Source organism: Elgaria multicarinata, chromosome 18 (genome assembly GCF_023053635.1).
Source record: "Elgaria multicarinata webbii isolate HBS135686 ecotype San Diego chromosome 18, rElgMul1.1.pri, whole genome shotgun sequence".
NCBI lineage: Eukaryota > Metazoa > Chordata > Lepidosauria > Squamata > Anguidae > Elgaria > Elgaria multicarinata.
The window spans coordinates 18,784,415-18,805,420 of NC_086188.1; the positions used below are offsets into that span (position 1 = coordinate 18,784,415).

Below are 21,006 nucleotides of genomic sequence, written 5' to 3' on the forward strand. Positions count from 1 at the left end.
TGCAGCTGGATGAGGACCGTACAGCAGTCCGCTGATGGCAATGGCAGGGCATCAGGTTTGGGACTGTGGAAGCTGGGTGACGGTGGAGGTAGGTGGTCAGTGTGAGGTAAGTGGGTTGGTGGCTGAAGAGGATGGAGGTGTTATTTTATTGGTCTGCGGATACCAGCATACAGAAGAGATTAGAGGACGGAGAAGGCAGGACACGTCCTAATGGGTGATGGAAGAGCTGTTGTTTGATGGGGGGCAGTCAGGGCTGGTGCTACCATAGAGGCCACTCAGGCGGCCGCCTAGAATGCCAAGCTAAGAGGGGCGCTGGGCGCAGTGCAGCACTCCCGCGCATTGGCGGTGAGCCGGCCCAGCCCGAGGATTCAGCTGGGCCTGGGCGGGCGAGATGGCACCCTGCGCCCGCCTAGCCAAAGCGAAGCCAGAGACGCTGGGGTGGGGGTGGGGCGGCTCCACGTTCAGACTTCCAGAACGCGCCTGGAAGAGAGAGAGAATGTCTGGGTGCATGGGGTCTTTGAGTGAATGCATGTGTTCATGCATGTGTTTGTTTGGAGTGAGTGATGCTGAGTGTGTGTGTGCATGCGTGTGAGTTGGGGGGATGATTTGGAGGTGATATTCCTATTAAATAATGCATTTTAGACCCATAGACGTTCCTTTCCAATTTGTTTGCTATAATTGGCATGACATATTTCTTGCACTTTAAAATAAATTTACCAGTTTCAAGTTTTGTGCTTATTTTTTCCAGGAAACATATGTTCTTAAAAATCAAAGTTGGCATTTTTTTTGGGGGGGGGGGCAGTGAAAGTAGCTCACCTTACCCAGGGCGCAAAATAGTCTGGCACCGGCCCTGGGGGCAGCCTGGGCTCTTTCACACTAAACATAAATTCTAAGCATCTGACAATTGTGTCTATCACAACCTTCAGTATTGGCCAACAACACATAATGTAATCAGAATGTGCATTGAAAATGGGGGTGATTATTTGACCAAGCAATCGTTTCGCCAATTAATTCAATATGTATACCTTTGCGTTTTATCCAACGTTTTTCTGCTATAAAAATGAGATAGATGAAGCAAGTTCCTTTTTAGAAGGATTGGACATTTCCCGTTTTCTTGGTTTTCTTCCATTGCAGCGTCATCCTAGATTGAACACAAATGGACCCCATCATTAAAAACAAAGTTGCCTTAATTTGAAAGAGGACATTCTCTACAATTATTAATTCGGTGTGCCTAATCCCCACCTGTCTTAGTAGGAGGTTTACATTTTAACAGCATTTAACAACGTTAAGTTTGTTTTTAATTGGATACTGAATTGTTGTTTTTAAATGGATACTGTTGGTTTTATACTGTTGTTTTTATGTTTCTGATGTTTTTTTACAAATTTTGTATACTTTTTAATGTTTGCCATTTTTGGCTGTTGTGAACCGCCCAGAGAGCTTCGGCTGTGGGGCGGTATATAAATGTAATAAACAAATACATGAAAGCAGCCCATCCCACAGCTCCTAATGTCTGCTTTCCTGCACTCCGGAGTTGGTGCAGAGCGGGAGTGCCCTGGTAAAGCATGTGTGGATTATAGGATGAAAGAGCCAGTCTGTTGAGGAGGGCACCAAGGAGCGCTTGTGGTTTGAAGAAGCTGGGAGAAATCTCAAGCATGACTTGGCCTCATCATTTGGTTAATGGTCTGTAAGAGGTGTAGCTGTCCACTCCATCTCTCCTGCCAGGGAATGCCAGCTCCTGTGGTCCCTTTATGAATCCTCTGCTCATTCTAGAACACAGCTGTCTCCTACCCCTAAAAGCATAGCAATTAATTTATATAATTGAAATGTGTCGTTGTTTAGTAATGTCCTGAACTTCATCCCTGAGGTGGACGGGTCATTCTACTCGATTGTCCTGTTCTGTAGATCAGCAGGTCAGTCGACGGTGTTCCATATCATATCAGAAGCCTCAAATTAGAACATTGCCCTTCTGTTGTATGGCTGTAATTAAGAGTCATGAGAGACCAGGTGGCCTTTATGAGGTATATTCTTTCGTTCCGCTACAAGAGCCACTTACTCCTCCTGCAAGGAGTAAAATGATGCTCAGAAACAAGTTGGCTCCAACAAGATCTCCACCAACACTTCCCAAATCTGTAATGCACATTTCTCGCAACTACTGAGGTGTTAGTAGTTGGACTATCTGCCTTTAGGTGAGAGACCTGGTGATGTGTATGTTAACATAAGAAGTCGCCTTGTGTTGAATTGGGAATGTAATTTATTGGGCTGTGATTAATTAGCTGGAAACCCTTGCTGATCTAGCGGAAATCATCCAGCAATGTGACAGTAGACCTGCCTGGAAATGATGGGTGTTAGAGTCCAAGATACCTGGAGGGGACCAGGATGGGGAAGGCTACCCTAGTCTACCTCTGGTTTAGAGCTTATCACCACCTGATGTGATAACGGCTTCCATTTGCAAAATATGCCTGTGAAGTAGTCCTAGAATCACAGAATGGAGTCAGACTACCTTACCAAGGAGCCACACAAAGCAAGCAGAAATGAGACCTGCCAGAACAAATCACTCCTGCTGATTTGAGGAAGAACGCTGTCAATCCATGTGTTGCCAGGGAAGGCCAGTGATTTCAGATTACTTCAAGGGGGAGGGGGAGTATCGAAAGGCTGATCTTGGTAGACTGTTGGGGGTGGGTGGAGGACACATAGCTTTCTGGGGAACCTCTAAGGACTGGATTTGGGCCCCACGTGAGTCTCTGCAACCCTGGCTATGCTGACTGACACTGGCACTCCAGGGTTCCCATAACCTGTTACCTGATCCCATTTTTTAGCTGGAGGCATCAGGGATTGAAACAGGGACTTTCCGCAGGTAAGGCAGGGGCCGCACCACTGTCCTAGCCTTACTCGGCACACACATACACACCCAAATGGAGACAACATGGAGGAGACAGTCTTCATAAGCATTTTTATTTGTTTTTATTGCACAGAAGCAACTGGAAGTGAACCTCCAACTTGGTGTAGTGCACTTCTTATCCCTGTGTGTGCGTGCGTGCGTGTACATGATTGTTTATGACATTTGTCAGGGGGCATGTTTACACTACAAACTTTAACCAATTTTCTGTTCATTTTGGGAATCCTGGGAACTGGCGTCCTTCAGCAAAGGAGCGAGAGAATTCTTCAGCATCCTCGCCAAGCTAGCGTTACCCAGGGTTCCTTGAGTCTGGGCACGAGGAACCAAGGCAATGAAACCAATCTGAAACCCATTAAAGTTTCTAGTATAAACGTGCCCTGAATGACCTTCCTCCTGAGACCAGCTGTGGATGAAGCTCTTGATGGTGGCTACAAAGTGTGTGTAAAATGAAGACAAGGCATTTCAGATCGTTTTGGAATTCTCTAGCCTACTGTACATCTCTCAAAACATAATTTTAGCTCTAACTGTGTACATTAGTTTATTGCGTTCGACCCATCGTTGCCCATACTGGAAATAAATGCACTTATTTGAAAAGGGCAGTCAGGTTTTGCTCTAGAGTTCCCTCCCCTCCCCCTTGCAATAATTCAAGTGCTTAAAATGTGGCATTCGGCGTATATCACATTCTGCTACGGAAGCGATCATAACATAATCGAACCACCTTTTCGCGGCGGCTGGGTTCATTGCTTGTTTAAGGGCTTGCTTTTCTTTCACGTAAACGTATTGCTAACAGGAGTTCCGTGCCTCGGTGGGAGAGAGGGCAACTCGGCGCCCACCTAAGCAAAGTCTTGTCTTTTAAGGTCAAGGAGAACGGGCCCTGTGGCAGGGAGGCCCCGCGCAACCCCTCTGGCGGTCCGTCATGCACCTCCACGCATCCCCTCTTCACTTCTCGCCCTTCTTTGCTTTCTCGTCCACGGCCGCTTTTTCCGTGGGTTTGCTGTCTTTGGGATCTGTGCTGGAGGACTTCTCCACTTTCTCCGCCTTGGGCTTGGCTGCTTTCGGAGCTTCCTTTGCCGGCTCAGCCTTGGGAGTCTCCTTGGTGCTCGGTTCCTTCTTGGCCGCTGCTTTGGCTTTGGCTTCGTCTTTGGGTTTCTCCTCCTTCTTTGGCTCTGCTTTCTCCTTCTTCGGCTCCTCTTTCTTCTCCTCTGCCTTTGGTTTCTCAGCTTCCTTCTCGGCTGGCCTGCTCGGTGCCTTGGCCTTCACGTCTTTGGCCTGAGGTTTCGGCTCAGGCTCCTTCTTGGTTGCTTTCTCTGCTTCTTTCTCAGCCTCTTGCTTGGGTTTCGCTGCTGGTTTGGTGGGCTCCTTTTCCTTTTTCTCCTCAGCCTTGGCAGCAGCCCCCTTCTTCTCCTCCTCAGGGGCAGGGGGCTCAGGAGTGGCAGCTTTTTTCTTCTCTTCTTTGTCTTCAGTCTTCCCTTTCTTCTCCTCGGTTTTGGCTTCCGGTTTCTGCACTTCCTTGGCTGGGGTTTCCTGCTTTGGCTCCTCTTCTTTCTTGCTCTCTTTCTTTTCTTCTGTTTTTGGTTTCACTGGAGCCTTCTCCTCTTTCTCTTTTGCTTTCTCTTCTTTCAAAGGTGCCTTTGCCTCCTTCTGAGGTGGCTTGGCCGGTTCCTTTGGAGGAGGCGTCTCTTTTTGTGGAGATTTGACCTTCTCCTTCGTCGGTGTCTTAGCCTTCTCTGGAGTCTTAGCCTTCTCTGGAGTCTCTTTTGTAGGAGAGGCAGCTTTTTCTGGAGACTTCACTGCCAGAGACTTGGCTGGCTCCTTGGTCGGAGACTTGACTTTAGCTGGAGACTTGGCTCCCTCCTTGGTGGGGGACACAGCCTTTGCTGGAGGCTTAGCTTCTTCTTTGGTGGGAGATGCAGCCTTCTCAGGAGACTTTGCCGCTGGAGCTTTTGCCTCTTCCTTGGTTGGGGATTTCACTTTGGCGGGGGATTTGGCCTCCTCTTTTGTGGGAGAGGCAACCTTCGCTGGAGACTTGGCAGCCGGGGATTTGGCTTCATCCTTTGCCGGGGACTTAATCTTACCTGGAGATTTGGCCTCCTCTTTCTCTGCAGGTGTTGGCTCCTTTTCTGGAGATGTCACTTCCTCTGCTGACGGGGCCACCTTCTCTTTTGATGGGGACTCTGCTGACTCTTCTTCTGCTGCTGCTCCTTCCTCCTCCTCTCCCCCTTCAGATCCTCCCTTTTCTTCCTCTTTTGCCTCACTTTCCTCCTCTTCTTTTCCTTCTCCCTCTTCTTCTCCTCCACCTCCTCCTCCTTCTTCTTCTTCCTCCTCCTCCTCCCCTTCCTCTTTTTTCTCACCCTCCTCTTCCTCTGTTACTTCTTCAGTCACTTGGATTTCCTCGGTCTGCTCCTCCACAATCACCGTCTCCTTCTCAGACTTCTCCACCACTTTGATCTTCTCTTCGCTTTTGACCTTGATGTGGGTGGAAAAGCTAGGACCCTTCGGGAGGGCTTCTGGGAAGGGGAAGAGCCCAATACCTGCTCCCATGCGGCATTCCTCGCCTTCCAACAGCTTCCTGTTTCCCAAAAGTGGGCAGGAGAGAAAAAAGGAACTCATAACCTGCTGTTCAATTTACTGTGAATTTGCAAGCAACTCTGCATATAATATCTATTTGTTTTACTTTTGATTCGAACAGTAATGGCTGATGAAGAACATTTATTTCCTTGGTCGTTTTTTTAGGGAAGGGTGAATGGGGTGGCTCCATCCCTAAGTCGCATGCTAAGAAACATACCTTGAAAACGATGCTTAGATCTTTGTCTAAACATAGTCCACAAAATCCAGAAGGAAAAAGTGGTTGATGGAGACATTTATTTTCTTTATTTATAAATTTAGGAGTTGTTTTGCAACACAAATAGAAGCCGCCTGCAGATGTCTTACAACTAAAAAAATTATAATATGGCATTGAAGAATGGAAGAACCAAGGAGAAAACAGGAGAACTGGGGCAAAACCAGAAAGGAGTGAGGGATGGAAGTCTAAGAACATCAGAAGAGCCCTGATGCTGGATCAGACCAAGGGTCCATCTAGTCCAGCATTCTGTTCACACAGTGGCCAACCGGCTGTCAACCAGGGACCAACAAAGCAGGACATGGTGCAACAGCACCCTCCCGCCCATGTTTGGCCTACAACTCCCATGATCCCTCACCATTGGCTATGCTAGTAGGAATGATAGGAGTTGTAGGCCAATACCTCTGCAGGGCCATATTTTGCCCACCCCTGCAATAGACCCAGAGGGGAATCCTACCCATAGTGGTTACTACTACTGTCACTGCAGCATTTTGAGCTGGCAGCTCCAAGTGGATCAAAAAAGCACTGGAGTTGTTTCACACACTGATGAACTAACCAGCCAGATACTGGGCTGGAGTCCTTGATTTGATTTTTGTTGCCCACTGCTGCTATGCATTGTCCTTTGACCTGAAGCACGAGCCATCCTCAGTGATGCATTTAGAAAAGCCTTCACCAACCTGGTGCCCTCAGCTGCGTCGAACAATTCACATCAGCCCCAGCCAGCATGCCCAATGGCTAGCGTAGACCATGCAGTATGGCCCATCATGCCAACCATTTAAAACCTGGGTCTAGAGTGGTGAGGTGATAACATCAGGGGATGGACCTTTAAGGTCACATTTTTACCCTGACCTAACTTGGATCGTTAACTCTCCCCGCTCGGGTGACACGTACCTGTACGCAGCGATCTCAATATCCAGAGCCATTTTGACATTAAGTAGATCTTGGTATTCCCGGAGCTGGGCCGCCATCTCCCACTTGGTATTCCGCAGCTCATTATCCAGCTGTGCGACCGTCTCCTGTAGAAGAGAGGTAGGCGTTGAAGCTGTCCACGCCCCAACAGGTGAATCTCTGTAGCGGCACCCACCCTCTGGAAAAGCCTCCCTCGTGTGGTTCGGGAGGCAGAAAACGTAACTTCTCTTAAACGCCTCCTGAAAACATACCTTTTTACACAGGCTTCCCCTGGTTTTCAACTTAGCTGGTTTTTACATTGCTTTAAAAAAAAAAACTTTTAATGTTTTTAAATTTATCTATACTTGTTTTATGGTTTTTAATTGTGCACTGCCCAGAGAGCTTCAGCTGATGGACAGAATAAAAGTGTAATAAAATAAATAAATAAATAAATCTCAAGGCAGTTGAATCTGGCAGGAGAAGTGAACTTGCGGGCCTCCAAATGTTGTTGAACTCCAGCTCACATCGGCTCCAGCCAGCAAGGCCGATGACTAGCGATGATGGGAGTTGTAGTCCAACAACATCTGGAGGGGCACTGATTCCCCCACCATTGCCTTTGAGGTCTCTTCCAAATTTTAATCCATCTGTATAAAAAACCTTGTGCCCCATTTCACCCCTACAACAAAAGAACAATCAATATCATCTACCCACTTTATCCTCACAACAATCTTGTGAGGTAGGTTATTCTGAGAGGCTGTGACTGGCCCACGGTCACCAAGTGAGCTTCAAGGGTCACTGGGTCCTAAAAATAGTTAACTATCACCAAGTAAAACAGAGAAGAATTCATTGTATGTTTTGCTATTGCTGTCTTTATTGGGGCAGCGAGGGTGGTGAAACATGTTGAATTTGAAAAACATGTTGAATTTGACCTATTAGTATTTTTTGCAAAAAAAACCCAAAATGTCTTGGGACACCATAAAGGATAACAAATTTATTGTGGTGGAAGCCATCACTCCCAATTTAGATGTGTTGGACTATAATTCCCATCATCCCTCAGTCTTAATCTTCAACTTTGCTGATGAATTTATAAGGGGGGGGGGAAGGTTAAGTATCCCTAAATTATATGCTTCAAAGACAAATTTTAAAAGGCCCTGAAATTAAAAGTTGGAAATCTGAATTCCATAAATGGGTTGGATTTTAAATTTCTGCAAGCTGTTTTACCAGTGATTTCTCACTGTTTCCAAGGTCTAAAAGTAAAAGGAGGAGCCTGTGAGTTGTCACATTGGCAAGACCAGCTGAAGGTCCGCCTGGCGCCTACACTGTACTCCTTTTGTCGCCAGCTGAAGACCTTTTTATTCTCTCAGTATTTTAACACTTAATTTAACTTAAATTTAAATTTTACTGTTCTAACTCTGTATTTTAATCTTATATCAATTTTGCTGCATGGTTTTATCCTGGTTGTGCTTTTTATACTGTATTTTGTATTTGTGCTTTTAACCTGTTGGTTGTTTTATTGTGGTTTAAATTTTTGTGAACCGTCCAGAGAGCTTCGGCTATTGGGCGGTATAAAAATGTAATAAATAAATCAATAATAAAAGGTGGAAACAGACAACAGATTTTCATAGAGTTGAAGATAGTATAATTGATGCATCATTTCCATTTTCCTGTGCACATGCATAATTTCTTCTATATTGCTGTCGTCTCTGGCTAAGAAGGCTGTGTAGGTTTTTGGACTACTGCCAAAAACTTGCAAAACCTATTTAACCAGAAAAGATAATAGGATGCATTTGCACACCATAGGCGATGATGCCTTTCCAGTAACACTTTAAGGAACTACTGCCTGTCTCCAGCCTTCAAGAGTATAGGTAAGAGAGCCTGACATGCCCAGGGGTAGCCTCAGATTATATGGCTAAACATGGAGGATTTGAATTCAGGACTTATCGTTCTGGACACAACAGTCTACTCCCCAAGGACTACAAGCCATTGATGTCTGGCTCAGCCACTACATGTTACCTGATAAGACTGGACATCAACATGATGGCGATCTTCTATGTCGGCCCTCTGCCTCTCTAAGGATTCTTTCGTCCCCCTGAGAGATTCAAGCTCAGTGGTTTTGGATTGCAACTGCCGGCGGTATTCGGAGATCTCTTCCTGTGCCGTGCGGATGGCGTCGGTATTCACCTTGGCAGCTTCCGACAGTTTGTCCAGCCTCACTGTGATATGGGGAAGGGAAAGGAGAGAGAGAGAGAGAGAGAGAGAGAGAGAGAGAGAGATGATCTATCCTATCAAGGGACACGCCAGAACGCTGACAAAGTGGTGCACTTAGCTAATTTTAGATTGTGCCCTTAATAATGGCTCTTTAGTGGGGCTCTTTAGACCAGGGAAGGCAACTTGTGACCCCTCCAGATGTTTGGGCCTAAAACTCCCATCAGCCCTAGCCAGCATAGCCAGTGGTGATAGATGATGGAAGTTGTAGGCCAAAACATCTGGAGCATCATCTGACGTGTGTTTTATCGCACGCTTGCTACTGCCCACTTATGGATGTTTGCGCAATCCTTTAGACTTCGTTGTCCACCTCCTGTGCGCCTGCCGTTCATTCTTGCATGTTTTCCGTCACAAAATGGAGCCCTTTTAATCTGACTTTTTAAAAACAACAGAATGTGTGTAGGAAAAGCGATGCCATAAAAACGGGCCCTGAATGGGTCACATGGTCTTTGTTTACTTCCTTTCTTCTCCAGGTAGAAAGAGGAAGTATCGTGGGACAGGAGCGGGGACGGAGAAGCAATGGTAGGGAACAGCGATTTCTCCCCCCCCCCATTTGATGATGCTCCTGGAGGGCCACCTGTTGCCCATCCCTGCTTTAGGTGGTGATGCGTCTACCTCCCTGATTTCAAAATGTGATAAACCAGCAGTGCTGTGTTTGGGGGCGCTCCTGCTCATTCTTCTGAGTGGGGGCTCTGGATGACTGCCCCCTGCCTTGATGGCGAAGCTGGCTTGACATGTAGAAACACGGGGAAATCTCCCTTCAGGGCAGGTGAACCTTCCTCCCTTGCACTCTGAAGAATGTGAACCGCCCAGAGAGCTTCGGCTGTGGGGCGGTATATAAATGTAATAAATAAATAGATAAATAAATCTGAAAAGTGAAGCATGCCACTCCATCTTTAATTCAGAAAGACGACGACATGTTCCTTAGCCACCAGAAGTTCGGGAAACAAACATACAAAAGCTAGTTGTTTTTTTACATGGAAATGTGGTTGCTGCTGCCCTGCGGGTGTCAGAGCTAGAAACGGGAACATTTGGTTCTGTGGCTGTGTTTGGACGATCACAATGCGGGGAAGGAGCCATCACGGTTTCTCTCTCCCACCCCTGCACGTGTTGCGTGTGTGAGACTGCTGTTTGCATAATTCCCTGCGAGGCAGCATGGGTTGGTGTTTCGTCTGACCGGCTGCGCGGTGCATGGGGATGGCTTCATACAGTAGAGGTTGTAGGGTGGGTACAAAGCTCCCCCCACCCCAAATGCCCAGTTTGGATGAGATGCCAATTCGCACTGCATCGCAGCAGACAGCGGTCACACACGCAGGGGTGGGGTGAGAAGCCACAATGGCTGCTTTCCCTGCCACGATCATCTGGACCCAGTCTGCATGTGGCTGCCTCATCTGGTGAGCTTCTCAGAATTGCAACTTGGAACACCTTCTTAATACTGAAGGTCTATCAGGCTTGCCACTGGACCCTCCTGGGCAGGGAGGTCTATAAAAGGCTTCGTGTTTGGCCTGGGATTTTGCCTGAGCAACAAGGTATTTCTGGCTCTAGTGTGCTTCTGCATCAGCAGGACCAGCCAGTCCTGTAGTAGTGGAGGCAGGGCTCACTGGGATGCAGCACTAGCAATTTTTTATGAGCAGGGATGCTAATTGTCATCTGCCACAAACATGCACCAAAGATTTCCCTGTTCTCTCTGAGCTTAGCTGCAATTCTCACAGTCGCAGGAGGTGTGGGGGATGAATTTCCCCAGCCGCAATATCTTGGTCCCCTCTTGTAATGCAAACTATTTGGGGGTGGATGGAATGGGCAATGAAGACCCATTAGCTTTACAAAAGACCTGGTCCTGGTGGAGATGGAAACAGCTAGAACTGGTTTGTTGATATGGATCGACCATTTGGGGGCTCTCCTTGAATTTTGGACCCTCCTTGGGGTGTGGCTGTGAGGATTGTCATGATGAGCTCCTGCACTTCAAAATGTACTACTCCATCACTGGGGGACAAGCCAAGATATTTTGCTGCCGGAGGCAGAACAGCAAATGGTACCACCCAAAGTCAAGGTGCAGAATGACCCAAAGCCAGCTTTTGGCACTCAAGGCAGAAAATTCCACAAATATCTTTCCCCATCCCTGGCAGTAAAAATAGAGCAGTAACAAATTAAATAGCTAATAGTTTGGTGCCCTTCTCACAGCTCCCAGAATCTGCCGCCTAATATGGGAATGGGGAATCTAAGGCCTGGGGGATTCTCAATACAACTTCCCACAGTTCCTCAGTTGGCCCCGCCCCTTCTCCTGGCCCCACCCCATTCCCTTAACCACTGATCATTTGGTGGTTTCCCAACCTTCACGAATCTCCCCTTTTGCCTTCAGCCGCACCGACCACTAGAATGCAGCCTCTGAGAACTTCTCTGAAATGCAATTTCGCCCTTGGGCTGAAAGAAGTCCCCCACTGGCTGGCCTTCTCTGTGTGGCCCTTGATGCTGATGGGAGTTGGAGTCCAATGACAGCTGGAAGACACCAGGTTGGGGGAGGCTGCTAAATAAGTATTCTGCACATTCTCCATTCCCCATAGGGTGGGCTGTGGGGAAAAAATGTCCCTGCTGATGACCCCAAGATGTGGGGGGAACTTTTGCCCAATCTCCACTGTGTTCAAAGTTACAACCCATTTGCTTTGTCCCATAGAACTGAACAGGAAGTGAACCAGCCACTACGTCTCTGTATAGGGGTGTTAAAAAAAATCTGCAACAGATTCAAATAAGTTCAGATTTCTATGAATTCGACCTGGAGATTCCGCAACACAACGGCTTTTTCCGAGTCTTGCGGATTCCATGGACTTGCAAACTGGTGTTTTGGTGTGTGTTTTTACTTTGGGGGTGATTTGCACAAATTCACACTTACACTAAAATGCATTAGTGCAAGTGTGCACTAGTGCAAATGGAACAAAATTTTCATATATCCTTAAAGAAAAAAATCTGTTTCCGTCAATGAGCAGATGATGCAACAAAACGCCCCTGAGAATCTGCGAAACATGGACGGAACAGATTCAGCACAACATGTACATCCCTATCTCCGCATGGACTTTTCTTCTCATCTGCATAGCTCCGCCCTGGATTCTTGATCAAGTCCAGAGCGTGAGAGAGCCCAGGAAAAATATACCGACAACTAAAACACCTGAACGTACAATCAAGATTTTGAATTTTTTGTTAACAAGAATCAAGAGGTCCTCCTTGCCCCCAAATTAGCAGGCGGTAGAAGCCTCAATCAAACAACTAAAATGGGAGAAAGGGAGGAGGGTGAGCGAGGACTGACGGAGCCAGCCACCTCTTTGGGGAATCCTCAACCCACCCACCCCATCTTCACTTCCTGAGATTAAAGAGTAGCCAAACCCCTATGCTGGGATCTGCAGGATGACTCAGCAGCATCAGAGGCAACTCCCAGGGACAGCTGTGCTGTGCTGTATCATCCTTTGGAAAAGGTTTCCTTAATGACAATAGCATGCTTTAGATCTATGTTCGCCACATTTAAAACTGTTTTTCAGGTTTAAGCATGGAATGCATTTTGCTCCCAAATGTATAGTCATGGGGGGGAGGGAAGACCCCCTACCTTAACCTGACCTTGCATATATTACTATAACCCTCTTGTCTGTATTTTGTATGATTTAAGCCTTGACCTTGTTCTGTATTTGCACCAGCGTGATCTGTAACACATACATGCCTCGGGGCATGGGTGTGTAGTCCTGCAGACATTGTCCTGATTATTCAATCAGTTTTCAGTAGGCATTTCTATGTTCACGGGTGGACAAAATGTGTTCCTCCCCCCTCCATTTACATCTTGTGATAGAATACTGCATTGCTGTAGACAGTCTGCCAACAGACTGGTTCAGATAATGAATTCAGAAGGAACGTTATTGCTTCCGCCCCCCACCCCTCCCCGTGTCTGATTTCCAGTCACCTATTTTAAGGTGCTGAAGGATTTCCATTTAATTGGCATGGGGCGCAAACACGAACAGCACAATCCTACAAACGTCTACTCAGATGTAAGTCCCATTTAGTTCAACGATGCTTACTCTCGGGAAAGTGGGTATAGGGTTGCAACCTAAGCATCTGAAAAAATGAACTGGTTGAAAACAATTGCAAAGTGGCTACTGATGTCTCTCTCCTACCATCATCGGTGCCTTCGTCCAAAAGAGGAATTCAGAGTGGAAATAAAATAAAAATAAAAGTAGAAAACCCAAGCATAAATACAGTAAAGCTGAGACACATAAAAACTACTTTGAAGCAGCTAAAAAAATATACAAAATTTTACTCTTTTTGGTGCAAGGTTAAAACCTTTTAATTTGCCCAGGCATTACAAATTTAATGTAATTTGTAATGCCTGGGCAAGTTAAAAGGCTTTAACCTTGCACCAAAAAGAATAAAATTTTGCATATGATAAGTTGTTTTAGTTCATGTACTTAAAATATCTGTAGCCTGCTCCTCAGCCAAAAAGGTGCCCGTAGAGGCTTATGTGCAACCTGTCAAACAAGACCGTACCTGTCTGCAGGGTTACAATCTAAAAAGACACGGATACACAAGGGGAAAGGGACGGGGAAAGGAAGAGGAAAAATAGTTTGCAAATGTAGATGCTTTATTAGCAGATGGGGTAAGGAAATGGGCATCCTCTGATGATCTTAACACACCAGGGAGTTGATTTTGGGAGGGGATGCTCCTTCAGGTATGTATCTATTAGAAGAGGACTTTATATTATGCCAGAGAGAGGCACTGCACCCTGAAAAGTGACGGGGGCCTTCCTCCAGCATGTTTGTACATGTGGTCCTTCTGAGAAGAACAAAAGGAGAAAAAAGGTGCAAGGAATGGACTGGAAACTTACAGGGCGTTCTCCATGATGTATCTGTCATGCATAATTAACTTGTGGAACTCACTGCTGCAATAATGCCTAGATTAGAAAGAGTTTAAAAGGGATTAGATAAATGCATGGAGGAAAGGTTAATAATGCTCATTAATTATAATAGCTCAGTGGAACTTCCATATTCTAGGGCAGTCTACCTCTGGTACTCAAGACAAACACGGGGGCAGGCTGGAGGCAGCATATAGTCATCAGGACTGGTAGCCACTGATGTATCTGTCCTCTCCATGAATAGCAAATCCCCCTTTAAAGCTATCTAAATGTGTGGCCATCACTACCATCCTGCAGCAGTGAGTTCCATCAGCGAACGATGCGTTGCATGAACTTGGAATGATTTCCTTTTGCTTCCCCGAGGCACCTGGCTGATGGCTGTGGTGAAGAGAATGATGGATTAGTTCAGCCTTCCCCAACCTTATACCCTACAGATGTGTTGGGCGCTGGCTGGGGAATGCTGGGAATTGTAGTCCTATGGAGGGTACCAGGTTGTGAAAGGCTGGACTAGATAGAACTTGGTTTGGATCCAGCAGGGCTCTTCAGATGACATGAGGCAGATCAGCTACCTTTTAACACACTTCAACCACTTTGTAAAATGTGGGTGCTAGTGAACTACCTCACAGGGTTAGTGTGCAGATGAACAAGTATGGCATGAATAAGGATTAAGGATTACTTATATGAATTTGGAGCGGAATCAAATTAAGTCCTGCTTCTGTCATTGGAATGAGAAGCGGGACATTCCCCCTCCCCTCCTGCATGCCCTCAAAATCTGCTCCAAAGTTTAGGAGACACGCACCTGCAGGGCAGATTGGGGGGGGGCATGGAGGGAGGAGAAAGCATCGGAGTTCGCCCCCTGATTTAACAGGAATGAGATGCTTGTAGGAGTCAATCGGCTCTCCCTTTTCCAGGTACCAGGCAGACTTCGCTGCCCCGTCCCTGGCAGAAGCTATGTTGCGGCCTGACTCAGCAACTGCAAGCAGAAAGTGAGTGGCGGGTGATATCCTTTTCTGTCCCTGCAGAACAGCCATCCACAGAGATGACTTTCCTCCTCTCCCCCACCTCCGTCTGGCCGAGTCTGCTGTCCCGGGTGCAGCACTAGATGCTGAAGTGCTCCCTCCAGCCAAGGTCAACACAGGATATTTGATCATTCAAAGATAGGTAGAGGCAAGCGGAAAGAAGTCCTCAACCCCTAACAGGAGTGTTCCTGTTCAGGGTTACAGCCAGCCAGCCAGCCAGCTACGCCCTCCTCTAGGGTGTGCTAAAGTGTCAGGGGTTCAGAAAGGCCGTTCCACTCTCCCACCCCCTCCCTGGTTTTTGCATGCTCACCATAACTGACGCTGAAATGTTCTGTGATTCCTGGAGGCCATACATTTGGGCTGGTTTGGAGGGTGTGTGTGGAAAGTTTCCCTCTTTTGGATTGCCTTAAACTGTTTTGTACTCCTGCATCCTTCAAGAGTCCCCCGGGCAGGTTGATTCTTTTTCGCTGGCCCTGTTTGCTCTCCAATGCTGTCAGCACTCAACTACCTGAGTTCACTATTAGAGGGAACAGGTGGAACCCTGCAACAAAACGCTGGTTTTGTGAGTGCATGTGCGGAGTCTTCGAAGCTTCCTGTCCTCAGGTGGGAAAGCAGCCCGGAGTGGGAAAGACCCCCTGTCTGAGAAAGGGGGACTTCTAAAAGAGCAGTTCAGGTCAACCAGCCTGATCCATCCTTCAAAGTTCCCATTTCTCAGGTGTAGAGAAGGGGGAACTCTGAAGGTGTAAAATTGAGCTGGATAACAAATGACCTGATCTGTGCCTTCAAAGATGACCCTCCTCCGACAGAAGGCTGCTCCAGCTCTGGACACCTGCGACTTTTGAGACCAAGTTTCTAATCTCAGCTGAAGCCATGTCTGAATATAGCTTTCTCATCTTCAGCATGGGTGGGAACTACAGTGATTTGCCTTGCAGGGCAACAGAGGCGGTCGACCGCATCTCAGCACCCCATGCCCTATTTACCTGTGCAGTTTGCAAAACATAACTTGAGAGCAGAGCTAACAAAAAAGCAGGCATAAAAGAGCTTGCAGAGGAGATAATTCCAGAAGTTGGGTGTGTGTGTTTTTGTATGCACAAGCGAGCTAAAGATGTATGCTAACCTGCACATTTTAAAATGCTATATAAAACTGTAATGTGTATTATTATTAGTAGTAGTATGATTAGGATAATGATACTATTTATTTATTTATTGCATTTTTATACCGCCCAACAGCTGAAGCTCCCTGGGCAGTTCACAAAAACTAAAACCATTCAAAGTATAAAACACAGTATAAAAACATGATATAAAATACACATTAAAAACTGATTAAAAACAAACCATACATGATTAAAACATCTTTAAAACATCCTGAAAACATCCTAAAATTTCAACGGCTAGGCCTGCCGAAACTGCTAATAGTCTGGTGTTCGTACATAGCTACATTTTAAGTTTTATTCAGATTACGTCCTCAGCAACTGGGCAGCCCCAGACTCCAGAACTCTGCCAACCATTATGAAAGATGCAGGGGGGGGGGGGAGAGAGATAGGGGGAGGAGTAGCATTTGTAGGCACCAAACAGGAATAAAACAAGGGAACTCATGGCCCAGTGTGGCACTTGATTGATTTTGGCCTGCAGTGATAACTGTGATTTTCCATCTGTGAGAGGGAAAGAAATGCTCCTTCCACTGACTTCTGCTAACATAAGTATGGTGCACATTGAGAGAAAGACCCTGCCCATCCCAGAAACAAATGGTGCTGGTGTGCTCAAGGACTCCAGATACCCTTGTAATGCTCCACACCAGTCATGAGGAGCAAGGCAAGAATACTCCGACACAGCCAAAAGCAGGGGGAGGCAAAAGACAGATTGGGATTCGCTGATAGATCTGTGTGTGATTTGCAGCAGGTCAGCGAGGGTTGCTGACTCAGAATTGTTTAACAATAGCAACAAATTCCTATGCATCTGACGAAGCAGACAGTGTCCATAAAAAATTATGCCGGAATCAATTTCTTTGTCTTTCAAGTGCCATAGACTCTTTGTTGTTCTGGCTGCAACAGACTAAACACGCCTTTCCCTCTGGGAATGAATGCCTGGTCTCAGAAAGCGCTCAGAGGTGTCCTGCTCTTTAATTCTAAGAGTAGATCTTTTGCACCTGGCTCTGGCTGGCGGATTGAGCCAGCCTGAAGCCGGACTAATTTGAGATCAGCACCCTGGACAGCATCACAGCGCCTCCTTGCCAGAGTTTTTATTTATTTTCAGCCAGCCCTGGGAAAAGCAGAGGGGACACTTGCAGCATTTACTTTGTGTTTTTCTTGAAACCCCAAGACCCACCAGTTCAGGGCCGGTGAAAATGACAGAACTGAAGAACTCTAAAAACAAAAGCCTAGGATTTTGTTTCTAGAACCAGAACTGAGCTGAGCTCACAGTCCCTTCTCACATATATGCCCACACCAGGTTACCCAAGCAGTTTCGGCAGTAAAATTTAGGCTGGAGGGTCATTTTATTGCTGCTATTGTTAAATAATTGGGAGTCAGGAATCCTTGCCGATCTACTGCAAATCACCCAGAGATCTCGGAGTAGATCTTGATCTATCTTCTGACCAGTCCTGTTCTACACCTGGGGTATGTGTGTGAATGCAGGCCAGGAGTCACACGGTTGGGGAGAAAGAAAGGGGGAAAATGGAAAGGGAAGAAGGGCCCTACCCCCTTGATCTGTGTGGATGTCAGGTTGATTCCGGGATGTGCTTTATTGCTGCAGTCCCTGGCAGTCGCCCATGATGGTGGCCGGGTGGGGCTCTAGGAAGCCCTTTCCGTTCAGTGGTCCTCTTACTTTCCAAAGTTGGGTCCTTACTTGATTCCGCTGGGGATTCAAGGCATCCCTCTGAGGACCCTCCCCCTTTTTGAGAGAACATGTCCCTCCCCTCCCAGTCACTCTCAGCTGTCTTCGGAAGCCCTCCACCCCACCCCACCCCTCACTTTTCTTTAACTGCTGGACGTCTGGCAGCTCAGCTCAGCCTCGGGTATCCAGGAGAGAGAATTGCTGCAGGGGCGATGGAGAAGGGGGAGTTTTGAGTGGCAGCTTCCTCCTGGCTTATGGGGAAGGGGCTACAAAAGGTGCCCTCCCCCAAGTCCCCAGGAAGGCAGGATGAGCACGACTCCCCTTCCTTCCCTGCGTGCACCCACCCACTGCAACGCTAGAGCCTGCATCATGGGTGGACGAATGGATCCTAAGGGGGGGGGCATTACTGAGAAGGTTGCCTGGGAGGATCGCAGCCTGGGGGTCGAGGGGAGGGAAGCCAGTCTCACTGCGCCAGCCTGGCACTTCTTTAATCCCCGCCCTCTCCGTCTCCAGACTGCCTGCAGCCGCTGACTTTGGCCGCGAGTTGCTGCAGGATGCAATCCCTGACTCAGCAGAGACTGCGGAGCGGCACCACGTGCTCCTCTGCCGGCGCCTAGACAGACACCCCCACCCCCACTCACACGCTTCCCATCAGCAACCTCACCCCCCTTTGGGGGCATTTCTGCAGCACGGAGGGATCAGGCGACTTCTTTCGCCTCCCCTCCCTCACTTTGCCCCATATCCCCTTCCAGAAACCCAAGAATTCCGACTTCCCCACCCCCACCCCCCACCCCCTTTTGGCCTCCTTTCACATTATTGGGGAAATCTGTGATTTCGTCTTTTCTCCCCTCCTTGTGGAAATCCCTCCCCAACAAAGGACACAAGAAGTGGCCCTGCTGGATCCGACCAAGGGTCCATCTAGCCAGGCCCTCTGTTCACACAGGAGGGGAGATGCCCTCATTCTTCCCCAGCCCCAGGAAAGACACTGCAGGGCCGGCCTGCCCACAACCCTGGAGCAGAGACCCTCCCCTATCTCTTTTATGGGGCAACCCCCCCTCCCCAATCATGTCCTGAAGTGCAGTCATTTACTCTCCGGTCTCCCCAGGTGCATCATTGTCACCCCCCTCATTTTGATCACCCTCCCCAGCTAATCAAAAGCAGGCGCCTTCCTGGCCACACCCCCTTTGTGGTTTTCTTCCTTTCCTTGCTTTGCTATTGGAAAAAAGACCCTCAGCCCTACAGCCTTCCTTAAAGACAGAGGGGGGTCTTCCTCAATATCTCCCCAATTTTGACAACTCATTAGGGAGGTGGCCCAGATACCCCCCCACACACCTCTGCTGAAGAATCAAATACTCACACACCTGGGGGCGCCACCTCCTCTGTATTCTCCATTGGCTCCTATCCCATTTATCTGCTCCACTTACCTATACTTTCTTGGGGCTGTGGGGTTTTTTGCCTTACCCCTAAGTGGTGGTGGGAGATTATTTAGAGCAGCCTTCCTCAACCTGGGGCACTCCAGATGTGTTGGACTGCATATCCCAGAATGCCCCAGCCAGCTGGGGGCATTATGGGTGTTGTAGTCCAACACATCTGGAGCACCCCAGGTTGAGAAAGGCTGATTTAGAGGGATGAGGAAGATGTAATGATAGTTCACACACACACACACACCATGAAAAGTCCTTCTTTCGTGGGGAGCTCCCCTCATAGCAAACTCCCCATCTCCAGTTTACAAGCGTGCTAGTTATTTTGTATGTGTCCAAAAAAGCAACTAATTCTTTCCTAGCATAGGCACTATCAGGTGCCCAAGGGCACAATCCTAGGGAAAGGTCCTACAACTCCCAGCATGATTGGCTTGGGGAATGCTGGGAGCTGTAAGACTTTTTTTCCATAGGCTTGCGGCCGAAAGGCAGCGGAGGCTGGTGGCTCCGGTTTTGGCGGGGCTGTAAATCCATTCTGGGTCCCCGGCTAGAACCAGCGAGGATTCCAGAGGGTGCTGTCCAGGGTGCGGGACCCATCTGGGGGGGGGGGGCTAGGGCGCCGCCCCTTGGCGAGCTGCTTCCGAGTCCTGCCTGAGCCCCAGAGTGGATCCCCCCACCCGCCGGACGCGGAGCCGCCAGCCTCCCGCCGTGGGCGCGCCGAGCGCGCAGGTCCCCGCCCCGCGCCGCCCTCTCACCTCGGAACCACTCCTCGGACTGGACGGCGCTCTTGACGGCGTGGCCCTCGAGCTGGGCGCGGATCTCCTTGAGCGCCGCGGTGACGTCGGCGCGCTGGGCGGCGTCGCGGGCCTCGAAGGCGCCCTGGGCGGCGTCGCGCGCGGCCTGCCCGCTGCCCTGCACGCGCTGCAGCAGCTCGGCCACCTCGTCGGCGTGGCTGCGGCGCAGGCAGAGGCCCTCGTCGGCCAGCGCCTGCAGCTTCCTCTCCAGCTCGCCCTTGGCCAGCTGCGCGTCGTCGGCGAAGCGGGCCAGCGCGCGGGCGGCGGCCTGGGCCTCGTCGCGCTGCCGGGCCTCGTCGTCCAGGCGCTGCTGCAGGCGGCCCAGGTCCTCCTCCAGGCGCTCGTGCTCCAGCTGCAGCTGCCCCTTCTCGGCGCCCAGCTGCACCAGCGCGCCGCGCATGTCGCGGATCTCGCGCTCGTACAGCTCGCCGATGGCCGAGCGGCCCGCCTGCTGCTGGCGCAGCGCCGCCGCCTCGGCCTCCAGCTGCCGGTTCTGCACCTCCAGCTGGCGCACCTTGTCGATGTAGCCCGCGAAGCGGTCGTTGAGCGCCTGCAGCACCTCCTTCTCGTTGCGGCCGCGCGGCTCCCCGCCGGCGCCCCCGCCCCCGCCGTTGAACGACGACTCCAGGCTCTCGCTCGACGCGCCCAGCTGGCTCAGCGCGCTCGCCTGCAGCAGCGACGCCGACGACGACGACGCCACGCGCCGGTAGCCCGACGACGACGCCGTCGAGCCCCGCGACCACGGCTGCGAGTGGAAGCCGCTCGACGCCAGCGAGGAGCCGCCGCCGCCGCTGCCCGCGCGGGACGCCGAGTAATAGCGCCCGCCGCCGCCGCCGCCGCCGGGCTCCTTGCGGAACGCGGGGCCGCTGCCCAAGAGCGCGTCCAGGCCGTAGCTCATCATGGTGCCGCCGGAGAGGAAGGGCACTGCGGCACGCGCGGCCGCCTCTTATATACCCGGCGGCCGGCAAACGTCCCAGCAGGGCCGCCCCTTCTGCGAGCGGGGGGAGGGAGGAGGAGATGGAGATGGAGACTCCCCCCCCCACACAGCCACACCCCTTTCCTTTCCCCACCTCGCCACCCCACCCACCCCAGCCTAGCAGCCGGCCCAAGACAGCTTCCGTGTCGTTTCGTCCCAAGTGTCCCGGGGTTCGTGTGTGTCGCTTCTTCCCA

General features: G+C 49.4%; 1 protein-coding gene across 1 annotated transcript; it reads right to left on the reverse strand.

The window, feature by feature from the left end:
• Positions 1-3,522: 3,522 nt before the first annotated feature.
• NEFH (neurofilament heavy chain) lies at positions 3,523-20,737 on the reverse strand. The gene is made up of 4 exons (XM_063143929.1): positions 19,798-20,737; positions 8,637-8,836; positions 6,627-6,751; positions 3,523-5,465 (listed from the first exon to the last, which is right to left on the reverse strand). The coding sequence occupies exons 1-4, from the start codon at positions 20,735-20,737 to the stop codon at positions 3,836-3,838; spliced, it is 2,895 nt and encodes a 964-aa protein (XP_062999999.1). The 3' UTR covers positions 3,523-3,835.
• Between the last annotated feature and the right edge of the window lie 269 nt (positions 20,738-21,006).